General features: G+C 36.6%; 1 protein-coding gene across 1 annotated transcript in view; it reads left to right on the forward strand.

Annotated features, from left to right (window-relative positions):
* Positions 1–13,605, forward strand: part of ZMYM2 (zinc finger MYM-type containing 2) — a 71,603-nt gene that overhangs the window by 42,932 nt on the left and 15,066 nt on the right. The window contains exons 10-13 of the mRNA XM_086481803.1: positions 4,195–4,367; positions 10,146–10,311; positions 11,243–11,277; positions 13,435–13,564. Coding sequence (XP_086337929.1) covers positions 4,195–4,367; positions 10,146–10,311; positions 11,243–11,277; positions 13,435–13,564 — 504 coding nt within the window. The remainder of the gene's footprint in view (positions 1–4,194; positions 4,368–10,145; positions 10,312–11,242; positions 11,278–13,434; positions 13,565–13,605) is intronic.

The following is a 13,605-nucleotide window of genomic DNA, read 5'->3' on the forward strand; positions in this document are numbered from 1 at the left end:
CTGTTGCAGATAAGGGTGATGACAATTTCAGGTGCTGAGATTATGAGCACAAGAAGAAAGCTTATAAAGATGTTTCTTACTAACCTAAAAGAATAATCAACTTGAAAAGATTTAAGAACAAGCAAAAACTGAGTAACTGGATGGCAGTAGGAAGGAGGAGAAAGGAAGGAGCTAGAATCTAGTATCAGAAAATATTAGGATAAACTGAGGATGTAAAAAAGTTGAGTAATAATAAAAGGTTCTTAAGCAGAAGAAAAAGAAGGAGCTGGGATACACAGCCTCTCTGTTACACAGAGAGGATGGGGTCTATATTAGTGGTGAACCAAGCAGGACGCAAAATCGGATGCATTGCATCCTAAGGATTGTGAAGCCAGAGATGGCAGATGGTAGGAATGTGGGTATGGAAGAGGTGGCTATTGCGTTTGAATCAATACAGGGGGAGACAGCAGAAAGATGTGGATGGGTCATAGCTCCAGAAATCTTGGGAGACCTAGTTTGTGATGCTATAGGTTTGTGATACGACAAGCCTGTTGTTATTCTTCTCTACGTGAGGTTGTTAAAGGATAACAGTTGAAGTTATTACAGGATGAGAAGACAGCAAGTCTTTTACATAGCTTGAAGGAGGAGAAAGGTAGTTTAGTAAGTACAGCCTTTCAGAGGTAAAAAGCTAATTGCTTTTAGTGTGGAACAATTAATTTCTATAAAAGATATTATTCTCTGTGGTAAAGAGAGGCTGTTGTTGAGGACTGAGGATGTGTTTCTAGTTCAGCATTCCTTTTTCACAGCTGCTTGAGGTGTGAGTTTCCAACTGTGGGTAGCTCTGCAGGGCTGGACCTGGCAGTTCTTGGGTCTGCCAAGAGAAAGGAAGCTTTCTTGACCTGGGACATGCCTAAAGTTAAGGTCTGGAGGAAGTGCTTGTGTGTTGCCCTGTCAGTGAGCCATTGTTGTACGTGTTCAGATCCTTATTCTGTCTCTACAGTTTATGTGGGGAACCAAAGTTCAGGGCTGTTGGAAGGAATAGGTTTTGTGTTGGGTTTTGCTTGGAAAACAGAATTGTAATAGCCTAATTAAGGGTATGTTATGTGTTTAGCAGATACTCAGCTACTACTTTTTTGTCTGGTTCAGATTTTGAGTTGGAGATACTTTGTCTGAGAATGCTCCTTAATGATCTCTCTGAGACAGTTGACTTGCAGGGTGGTCTTCTGTTAGAACTTTGCTAAAGACCATAATCAATTGCCTGTGTAGCTTGGTCCAGATGACCTGCACTTACGTATTTCTTTGACATCAAGAGCTATTTCCTCTTAGAGTAATTTTAAAGTACCAGAGATTTCCATCTGGTCACACTGTAACTTGAGTGTCTAGTGTTACAGCAGAAATCCTGAAGAACGTACGATTTTACTCCCATCTTTTTGCTCAAAATGTTGGGGCTGCCAGCTGTTTGTCTTAAGCAGTGCTTATAGTCATGAACCCCAAGTCCTTACGGGAGTCAGATGGTCCAAACCCTCGGGATTTTAGTGTTGATATTGGGAAGATCAGACAACCAGTGCTTTTTGTATTACTCATCCACAGTATACTGTCAGTAAAGCCCACTTTTTGGTCACATCTACAACGCTAGCATGGATGCTACTGCTCTGTTGATTCAGAAATTACTTTGTGCACTGTGAAGACCAAGTTGTTTGAGCTCAGAATCTGTTTTGCTAAAGGCAAATACCTTTTTCCATACTTCAGAGAAAGTCTTAGTATTCCAGTCAAAATCATGGCATTTTCCTAGGTATGCACAGAGTACCAAGGACCTAATTAAAATACATCCTGTAAAAAGAAAGGCATTTTGTTTTCCCTTCGTCTAAAGTTGCAAGACCTTGAAGTAACCAAATGTTCACTGTTCAGATGGATTAGGTTACCTCTTACAAAAACATAAAAAAGTATCAGACAAATCTGGAGACTTTTGCTCATGATGTTACAGGAAAAAAAAAGAAGCCTGTACTTCCATTTTGGAAGTCTTCAGGTTTGTAACAATCTTCTGTCAACATCTGAAGTTTTATAAAGATGGATTTTCTATCTTCTGTAGAGGCCTCCTTCAGCGAGAAGCCCTGCAGTCAGTGATCTATAAAAAAACCCCCATATTTTTCAGCATTTAGTCTTAAGGGCTGGAATTTTGGACTTTGTTTCCCTTTACTTAATGTTCACTGCTCATTATTTTCCATGAGTCAGAGGTGTGGGAGATGTTTGACTGTGGAATGGAAAATTTCTTACCTGATAACTTTTTGTAGACAATTTAGCCAGGTGCACATAGCTTACCTGATTGGCAGTACAGTACTTCTGCTAATCTGTAGTCTTGAAAGGTTGATGAAGTATTGAATGGCTCTTCTAAAGCACAGCTGAAGAGGTTAATACATTGTGGTGCTGAGCTGTCCCTGGAATTGAAAAGAAGTGGAAAGAATCTGGTGCCCCATACAATAATGAGAGATACAGTAGCAGGAAAAAGTATTGGCAAGAAATGTTCAGTGCTTTAATGGATGCTTTTAACTAATAGCTTGCACACACTGGATCTTCAGGATTATTATTTCCTTCAGAGCAGTGTATTTAACATCTGAATTTGTTGCACTGTAAGGGTGATTGCTTGATTTGGCACTTCGCATTTGCACTGCCTGTTTTGCGTGTTAGTAGTTTTCTTTATTCTGCTGTTAAAGAATGAGACATGTAACTAAAAAAAAGTTTAAAACACAGTTATTACTTACAGTGTGTTATTTGTACAATATTCTATAATTGTATTGTTTTGACATTGCTAGCAAATTTAATCTGTTAGAAAAGCTTGTAGCATTGCACGTTGAAATTCCTCAATAACCTTTGTTTTTGAAGGTGCTTACTGCTGCAACTTCCACTTGCATTCGTGTGCTTTTAGTGATTTTTCAAATAGTATCTCAGTTTCACACATATGAAATTCTACCCTAATAGACAACAGCACAAGTCACTTAATTGAAGTTACTGAATACGTTATTATAGTGGCTTTATATTCTGTATGCCAGAGGAAGTACAGCGTGTATGTTACATTGAGTTTCATAACTTACCAGAAGTACAGAAGTCTGTGTGTGTTAGACTCTATGCCTTAGCAGTGTGGGCGCTTGGAAGAAATGAGTTCTGGTCTTGCTGGTACTGTGATATTTGGGAGATCATAATAACAGGTGCGGTACCTTAGATTAAAGGTCTGTGTAGATGTTATCTTGTCTCTCCAGTGTTTAATATAGAGAGTTACTTCATCTTCTCATACTGTTCTCTTCTGTAAAATTAGCACAATTACAGACTTAGGCATCAGCTGGATAGGCACTAGATTTAAGGTAGTTAAAATACATTATATTCTCAAAATAGCCTATATAATAGCTATGGTATTCATCTTTTAATGCATTTAATACGTTAGAATGTCTTTTCTAATTTGCTTGAGGGAGGACTGGATTATTGAAGAATATAGCTCTCGTTGTGGCAACCTTGAAATTATGACTGCATAGCAAATGGAAAAAACCCCCACCCCACCTGATGTGAAAAAAAAAAAAAAATTCATTGCATACAAATCCTACACAAATTTCATATGTAAACTCCTATCATTGCGCAGTTATTTTTAGTACTGATAATTTCTTACTTTATAGTTATATTTTTTGAGACACACCTCAGTTTTTAGGTCATTTTGTACCTATTACTGTTCTTAAAGATTAATGAGTTGTCTTAAGTGGTTTGTTGTATTAATATGAATGAAAGCAGTAATAGAAATAAGTTGATCCTTGAAGATAGATAGGTATTGTTTTACTAGATAGTGTTGTCTAGCTTAAAATTCCTGTTCGTCATTGTCCGGATATGTAGCATTCTGAAGATGGTAACTGAGCAACGTGATGCTGAACTTGCTTTTGCATGGGTCTATATGAAAAGAAAATTACATATTTTTTCTGTTTATTCAGGGATTTGATAAGCACAGATTTAAGCATAGTGTTTTCAAAAAGATGCAGACATCATATGAAACCGTAGAGTTGTGCAAGAAAGGTATTCAGGTAAAAATGTCTTGAAATATAGTCTATTATGCAACCTGAATTTGTCTGAAGTCCCAATTGTTAGCTGTTGTTGTATTAATTTAATTTTCAGTGTTTAACTCTTAACTGTGATATCTCTCTGTAAAAATTGTTCCTAATGTTTAAAATCTGTTTCCAGGCTGCAAGCTGCTATATAAACAAGACTTTGCAAGACGGTTAGGACTGAGATGTGTTACTTGTAATTACTGCTCACAGCTGTGCAAAAAGGGAGCAACTAAGGAACTTGATGGTGTAGTGAGAGATTTCTGCAGTGAAGAGTGCTGTAAAAAATTTCAGGACTGGTACTACAAGGCAAGTAACTCAGAATTTTTGACGAGAGCTCCACAGTTAAAAAAAAAAAAAATTTAAAAAAAAATTTAAAAAATGCACATGTGAGGATATCTCAAGGACTGCGCAGCAAATATGGCTGGCTTCAGCGAAGCATTTGCTACACAATGAGCAAATGTACTAATTTCATCATTTGAGTTTTCTTAGATCTTAGAGCAGCATTTCTCCCATCTGATTTTATGAATTCATTTGACAAGGAAGTCTTGAGTTACAGAAAAACAAGAAACTCTATGTATATTTGTTACTTTACGATTCCAATTTTTTTCTCTTCAATTGATAGCATATTTTTCTTGTCAAAACTTCTTAAATGTGTATTCAGAATGTTGAAAACACTGTTAATAGCAGCTGGATGATACCTTGAGCTGACTGATGATAAACTAGGTTAGCAAAGCTTTTCTTGTTCCTGTTTTTGCCTCCTTTTTTGCCTTTTTCCTTCTTCCACAGTTTGAATTGCAGAGGCTTTGATTGTTCATTGTTTCCCAGTGGAATGGATGCTAAAGGGAAAGCAAGACCAAATGGATTTCTAATAAAAGTTTAAATCAAACAGATGGCATCTGTTTCTAAATCTCTGGAAGCTTAACTACTTTGTGAAGCACAACCAGCAAAGAGTTCACATTAAGAGGTTTTTTTGTTTTAGTTTTTTGAAAGAAATAAAGGTGAAATTGGACTGGGTTTGACCTGCGATTAGTAGCATGGATAAAATATTTGATCTCTGGTGTGAACATTGTGGAAAGCTACATTGATAATATCAAAACAAGAACTACACTTGTGGATGCAATTGCAAAAAAGAGTACAAAATTCATCGCCTTACCAAAACTCAGTACACAGCCTGGAAGGCAATAAAAAGCTTGAAAAATTAGAGGGCTGGGTACAAGTCCTGTAATTCAAGATGATCTACCTACCGTAAAAGAACTGAATCTGAAGACATATCTGAAATTTTGGAATGGCTGGTTCTAGAAATGTTACAGCCAAACCTTGTAAAGATTTTATTTTGAATAATGTATGTAGGGTCCTGTTAGACACTCCCAAAAGAAAACTACTGAAGACCAGAATGTGTTTCTTCTGTCCCACGTGAAAATAGGGTGACAAAGCTTGGCTGCAAAGTTCTTAAACTTACTAAACTGTTAACTTCAAACAATAATATTTAATCTATATGCCTTAAAACTTGGAGTGAAAGGGTGAAATTTATCGCTGCATAGAAAGTGCCTTCTGATAGAGAATTTGATAAAGCTTTGGTGTGCTTTAGAAATCTCTTGGTGATTTAACAAAGAATAGTCTGGGGATGCGCATAGCAAACTAGTTTTATGTACATAAACTTCTGTGGAAGCTTGTATTCAGATTCAGGTTTGAGAACCGCTTGAAAACTCTGACTTCAGGTTGTCCTTCTGATCTGTGGGATAAGGCAGTAACTTAGCTGGCCCATTAAATCTGCATAAGAAATGCTGTTGGTACTGTGGTTGGTGCAGGGAAGTTAGCTGTGATGCCATGATTAGATAATTTAATCTAAACAGACTTGCTGGTAACTAGTGACTTTTGATAGTTTTGGTGATACCGAAGCGTTAGGTGTTTTTACTTTTTGAATCTTACGCTTGCTAGTGGAACTAGTGTTACATGATGTTGAATTGTTGATTGTAATTTTTTTTTCCCAAACATTTCGTAAAACCTTTGCCTAATTCAGTTCTGATTATAAAAGTTTGGGATTTATTACATGGGGAAGACATGTAATAGGTTCTGGGAAATTGTTTGTTTTGCTAAAATTGTCTTTTTTTTTTTCTTTACATCCTTTCTGGTAACTTCTCCCTTTTTTATAGAAGTCACTCCAGATATCTTAGATTTGATAGTGCATTATTAGCTGATGTTCTTACCTAGCCACAAATAGATAATAATCAAAGTATAGGAAGACAGAATAGGTACGGACCCCTCCCCAAATTTGTACTTAATTTGCTGGTTTGTCTGTTAGCTTCTTAAAAGAATAGTTACGTATATATGAGCTTTGTCCATTATGCAATGTCCAGTGTTGTTTTGGAGTTTCAATGAACGTATACATGAAGAGAAATAAGTAGCAATAACCTAGTAATGTTTTAACACCAGCGTTGTGTTCATTAAACAAGTGCTTGTCTCCATCTTCTTTGTCTACTTTTTTTACAGACACATCTTTCTCATGTAGTATTGTCTTGAAAACATCTTAACTTTTAAAATTAATTAAGTAGTATGGGAGGACTTCCCTGAATACCAAAATTCTTTCTCAGAAAGACAGAAGAAGGTAGCAGTGGTAGAAGCACAACAGAGTTCTCTAGAAATGTTCTTCAAACCTGATATGAGAGGTTGAAATGTACAATAATAGTTCAGTCCTAATCATCTGTTAGGTGACAGCTGCAATTATCGGTTGGTGCCAAGTTCTGAGGAAACTTCTGCTGTCTGTGCACCTCTTAAGATGAGGGGTAAAATTTTTGGTGCCTTGGGGTTAGCTCCTAAGTTACTAGAGCTCCTCTTGTAAACTCCAGTTAATGCCATGGTTTGAGAAATGCCTGGGAAATTTCAATATGAATATTTTAGTAGCCTGATATTTAATGACAGTTTCAGTTGTTTGATGTAACTTATACTAGAGCATTGAAAATATCTTGAAAAAGAGTATACAGTTCTGACAACAGCACAGAAATCTGTTTCTTTAAATAAACGTTGTGTAACATTGATGAAAATACTACAGCTGAAGTGCGCTTACAGGTCATTCAAGGCTACAGTGATTATTGATTGGACTGAGTGTGTACTGTGATGGCTGTGTATTCAGTGGAGGTCAGGTGGCTTCAGCAAAGACTTAAGTAGGAGATGAGGAACTATGATCTGAGGCATAGAAAACGTAATGTGGCTGGTGAGCTCAGATAGCAGTGATTGTCAACAGTGGTAAAATTTGAAACGATGGAGCCAGCATTAATCTAAATGGTAAAGGCAGCAAGACAGCCTTGTGGAATTTCACTTGTCCTAATTTAGCCATTGGCATCTCAATTTCAAGTAGGTACTGTTTCAGAACAGTTAGATCTCTTTTCTGTTATAATCACTCTCTGGAAACACCTCTTGCTTCCTCTTTGAACTCGGAATAGACAGCTAAGATTAGGTCAAATTAACACCAGTCCAAACTAGTGGAAAACATTTAGGAACAGGTCATTGGAGGATTAAAAATGTAAATAAAAGCCCCACATGTCAAAACTTTGGGTTTAAGCCAAGTTTTGGGCAAATATTAGTGATTTATACTAGTGACTGTGCCCATTTGAACATGTTGAAGTTGGACCTGGGAAAAGTATTGGACCAAAAAGCAGTTATGAGTGGCAAAGAAGTCGTGCAATTGAAGGACAGAGATTATAGATGGACTTTTTGGAATCACAGAGATAGAGCAGACTTGAAGGCAGGTATTGCGGAGATTCAGTTAACATACAGTGCCAGTATCCCAAATCAGAATGGAAAGGGAAGGAAGGAAAGAAGGAAGGAAAAAGCAGAAAATATTGAATTCACACTTTTGCTTTCAGTTAATGTTATGGTCAGGGAAGTGGGGAGAGCAAGCAGGTAGTAGGAAAGTTCAGAGCATGGAAGGGTATATGTATAGTGTTGTCTGCAAGCATGATTATGGAAATGGTAGAATTACCAAATGGTGTGGCAAATGTAGAGATAAGTGAAGCATCCTTATAAAGGAATCTTGGGCTTGCTAAGAAATATTAATTTCCGTGTGGAAGCAAACCAAAATTTTTTCAGGTAAATACCTTAGTAGCAGCCCAGGAGAGACAATAATACACTTACTCAAAGGACTAAACAAAGAGCAGAACCAGAAAAGGGAGAAAACAGTTGCAGGAAGGCTGTAGTTGCTGCATTTGACAAGATTTGTCACCTTTTTCTTTCTTGGAAAGAGAGAGAAAATGGAGCAGAAAGTGGTGCTTTGATAATCAAACAGTGTGCAGCAAGTCAGAATAGGTGGGCTTTTCTGTACATGGGTCAGCTGTCAATCAGGTGAGGTGGGCTTGAGATTTAAAACTAGAGTGAATGATGCATAATTTTTCTTCTACTGGTACTTCAGCCTTTTGGTAACTTTGGAAGATGCATTTGCACTAAAGGTGTGAATTCACAGTTTCCCTGAACTGATAAATCTCGGTTATTTTGGCAACGCTCCCCACTTCATCTTCCCTTCTCCCTTCCAAGAATACAACTTACTTGCTCTTTTGTCCCACTGAGAACATTTCTGCTGCAAAACAAACTGTGAATCAGCATCAGCAGACAGTCAAAGTGACAAATGTAACAAATTGAGGGTGAACGGGGGTAATGCAGTGCTGTAAGGTCCCCGACCTTGTGAACGCTGCAGGTGCATATGCACTACTGCTGACACCTGCACAGAGGAGGGGGAAAACTAGTACCTGCCCTTCCAAGGGCAGCTGGCACTTGGCGTGAGGTGATCCTGAAGCCACAGCTTTTAATTGCTTCCAATTTAAAGCTGGTTATGCTGTTGGAATTGAGTCTGTCTCTATCACCTCAAATATTTGAAAATTACAACTGAGAGTTGAATTTCCTGCATTACCAAAGGATGGTGCTGGGCTGTTCAAGTACAGAGAAGCAACTCTACATTAATGACTTTCTAAATTTGAACTAATTGGCCTGTTCATACTTTTTTGGAGTTGTGAGAACTACAGTTGGGCTTATTTTTATTGTTGTTTTTAAGCCGTCAGAGCCTTGTACATAACCTTGTGTATGGTTTTACATATTAATGTTTTATGTTGTGTATTATCATAATTTCCCTCTTCTTCTCCTGGCTGTATTATTAGGTTGACTGATTTTGGATTCCTGAGCATCCATAAAGCTTTAATTTTTTTAAGGACTGCTTTAGGATGGATATTGCAAGCAATATCAAGGGGAGCAGTAGTGCAAACGGTTCTTCGCTTGCTTGAAGATCTGAAACGGGCTACTGCTGTTCAGATAATAATTTATAGCATGACTGATTAAATTCAGTGGAATCTATTTTGATGAAAAACTGTCTGTCTTAGTAATGCCTCATGAAATTATCACATAGGTTGGTGAAAGGTACATTATTTGAATGTTTAGCTAGTGACGCAGAAGAACAAAATTCTGACTTTCAGGTTATGTGATAACTAGATTTTATGGAAATATCTTTGAGAGCTATTGTTTATAAATTGTAGAGAAACTTTGAACTAAATAATTTGAATCTAAAATTGTTGTCAAACTACAAAATAATGAAAATGTAAATTATTTACTGTAAAGGCCTCTGATTTGATACCTAGAGAAGCAATTCTGTTTGTGAGTTAAAACAAAAAACTCACCAAACTTGGGGGACACACACACAACTCTACTTGTCCTTGGTTCAAGAGAGTCATCAAGGAGTCTCAGTTACTTTCTGCTCTTGGTTTGCAGAATGCTGTAGTGGAATTAATTAAAATTGATATATAAAATTCTTCTTTTGGTGTCTAGAAGGGAGCAATTTAAAAAAACCTTAGTAAAGACTCGGTGAAACAAAGTAGATTTGTTCTAGATGTTAACCCCCAGCAAACAACTGAAAATAAAGTGACAGGTGTGACTGTATACACTGGTTAGAAGGTGTTGTAACTATCATAGAGCCTACATGAATGAGACTTAACTGTGTAGCAGTACGGATTCTTCAGTACTCTTAAAAATGTAACCTTTTAAAATGTAGAAAAAGATTTTTTCCAAGGCTTGTTTAAAGATGTCAAAATTTTCCTTTGCATTAAGGCTGCACGATGTGACTGTTGTAAGTCTCAAGGAACTCTCAAAGAGAAAGTGCAGTGGCGCGGCGAAATGAAACACTTTTGTGATCAGCACTGTTTGCTCCGTTTCTACTGTCAACAAAACGAACCCAATCTGGCAACCCAAAAAGGACCTGAGAACTTACATTATGGTATGTGCTGCTTTATGGCTGTTAAATGACAAACAAAATGCTTCCTTTACATTAAAAATTTAAAGCTGCATGAATTATGTGTTGTAATAAACTGTTAGAGATTACCTATTTTTAATTTTATCATCAGAGGCATCATTGAGCTGCTTGCTGTTATTATCTTAACTCTTTATTTTACTGCTTTTTTGAAAGCTGTAAAATTGTCAGGTAATCAAACAGTTTTGTAATCACTTTTTAAAAAACAAATCTTTTTAGGTTAAGCATAATTTTAGTGTTGTATCTTCATGGGGACAGAAAATGTTTTCCTCTTTCATTTTGCTCCGGTTTGTCATCACTTGCTCTGTGGAAACACTTCTTTTCAAAATGTATTTTCGTCGCAGAGAGCAGATAAGTGCACTAGGAATGAGGAAACAAATAAATTAAATGGAATGAAAAGGACATAAATGAAACTAAATGAGTGGAATGAATGTATCTAGATAAGAGGAATACATGGCTTTTTTCTTTCTGTTGGCAATAGATATTTGTGTAAATTTGCTGTTGGGGACTCAATGCATGTTTACATCGTTAAAATGACAAATCAGGCGAAGTTCAAATAAATCAGCTTTTTAATTAGTGTAATTATAGCAATGCAGCTTCATTGTATGGCCATTTTCATACTTGAACATTTTGGTATTTACTTTTCTGGAAGAGACTATTCACATCTGGATGGAGCATTGATTTAGCGTTTGTCTTTGTGTGAGGTTTAGTGCTGAAGTAGTGAAGTGCCTATGAATGAAAAGTCTTGCATGCAGTTCTCACCTGCGATACAGCACTAATGACTGTTGTTAATTTGATGTTACCCTCATGATAGATGTTGTCTGAGTTGCTTACTGAAATTTTCTTTGATTCTGAAAAAGGGGAAAAAAATTCTAAAAATGTTTTCTTATGTTTTTAGATCAGGGCTGTCAAACTCCCCGAACAAAAATAACAGTAAGTACCTATATTTAATATACATGTAATACAATCAGATGTATTTAAAGTGTGAGATCCTGGTGGCTTAAAGGGATGTTATTAAAAACTAAAAAAGTAGTATCTTTGAATGCTAATAAGCTGAATTTATGGATTTTTTTTGTCTTTTTCACATCAGTAGTTGAAATTAATTGTTTAAATGTTCGTATTTTATCTTTTCATTTTTGTCTTGTAGGAAACCAAATCATCAGCTATGTATTTTAAATCTGTAGCGCACGAAGGTGTTACACACAGTTTGTCGATTAATTTTTAAGTATCTTATTCATGTGTTTAGACTCATTAGGTGTGTGTATTAAGTATAGAAAGGGAAGATAATTTCACTCATCAGTTAGAATAGTAAGGTTGTATCTCAGCATTGAAAGCATGAAAATAAAGCTTCAGATCTTAAATTATAATTCCTAAGAGCAGAATAATTGGTGCTCAAGGTCTGATTGACTTTGCTGCAGGTGACAGAGTAGGGAAGCATAACGTTTTGCAGGATCACTGGCTGGGAGGGTGAGGATCATCAGTGGAGCAGCAGCCTTCATTTTGAGTTTCTGATTTTGTCAGCTTTTCAAAAATACTATTAATTTTTTTTTTTCGGTTGGCTTAGTGTATTTTGTTTGAAATTTAGTTTTGTTTTGATTTGTTTGTCACATGGAAGATCTCAGAACTGCCTTTTTTTTTTTCATGAAAAAATTGACTCACCTTTTTAATGCAAATAGGCTTCTGTAACGTAAGTCTTAAATTTAAGTGAAAGTATTTTGATGGCATTATAAAATATATTCATGAAAAACACAGAAAATAAGATTGCTTAGGTAGCTAAGCATCAGACAAGCTAAACTGCCAGGTTAAAAACATCTAGTATTTTATGTTTAATAGCTTCCAATGACGTTAATTCAGTCCATAAACTTTTAAATATCATATAAAAGCTATTCGTAATAGTTTGGGTTTTTTGTATTTTAGAAGGTGTATGCCTGTTAAATGAAGTCTACTGCTGTTCTTATGACTTGACTTTCTTTCTATATTTAAAATTATATTTGGGGCTAGTACTGTGTTGAGTTTTGGGCCCCTCACTACAAGAAAGACATTGAGGTGCTGGAGAGAGTGCAGAGAAGGGCAACAAAGCTGGTGAAGGGTCTGGAGAATAAGTCTTATGAAGAGCGGCTGGGGGAACTGGGGCTATTTAGTCTTAAGAAAAGGAGGCTGAGGGGAGACCTTGTTGCTCTCTACAGCTACCTGAGAGGACATTGTAGAGAGGTAGGTGCTGGTCTGTTCTCACGGGTAATTTATGATAGAACAAGAGGGAACGGATTCAAGCTGCACCAGGGGAGGTTTAGGCCAGACATTAGGCAAAATTTTTTTCACTGGAAGGATTGTCAGACATTGGAATAGGCTGCCCAGGGGGTGGTTGAGTCACCATCCCTTAAAGTGTTTAAAGGTCGTTTAGATGTGGTGTTTGGAGATATGGTTTAAGGGTGTACTTGGTAGAGTAGGGCTGATGGTTGGACTTGGTGATCTCAAAGGTCTTTTCCAACCTGAATGATTCTATGATTGTGTGATGTTCCCCAGTATTTGCTGTCACTATTGTAGAGCCAGCAGGGGGAGCTCGAAGTTCGTGCTTCAGGTCTTAAAAAATTGTTGAGGGATAGTACTTTATTTAGCAATACATTTAAAGAAAAAAAAAAAAGTGATGTTTGCGTTATAGCATAGTTCAAGAAGGTTAGACTTTGAGCCAAAACTTTGCTATACTACTTACAGTGAATTCTTTTTACAGCTAAAATTATTTTTAAGTTATAATATAGTTTAAATTGAGATTTCATTTAAACAAGAATGTAAAAAATAATATTAGTTTAAGAGCATCTTAAACAAAAAAAAATTATCCAGAAGTTATTAATCAAAGTGCTAGCCCTGACTGAGCAAAATACAACTGTTACGCTGTTACGTTCCTGGCAGTGGCAGCTCATTACTAGAACTGTAGAATAGCTTGCAATTAAAGGGTAATTGTAGGTGCTGTTGCGAGCTTCCTCTTCAGTGTATCACGTATTGAAAAGTATTAATTGATACATTAAATTGTGAACTTTGTGTTGAAATCAGTGTGATGGAACAGCATGTTCTCTTTTATTTGCTTGTCTGTAGGGCTCAGCACCACCACCTTCTCCAACACCTAACAGAGAGATGAAGAACAAGGCAGTTCTTTGCAAGCCTTTGACAATGACAAAAGCCACATACTGTAAACCTCATATGCAGACAAAATCTTGTCAAACAGGTAACTCTTGGAACTGTACTGGAACTACTCATTTCTTCATT

The sequence above is a fragment of the Leptosomus discolor genome, chromosome 1, assembly GCF_034619465.1.
Source record: "Leptosomus discolor isolate bLepDis1 chromosome 1, bLepDis1.hap2, whole genome shotgun sequence".
NCBI classification, from domain to species: Eukaryota; Metazoa; Chordata; class Aves; order Leptosomiformes; family Leptosomidae; genus Leptosomus; species Leptosomus discolor.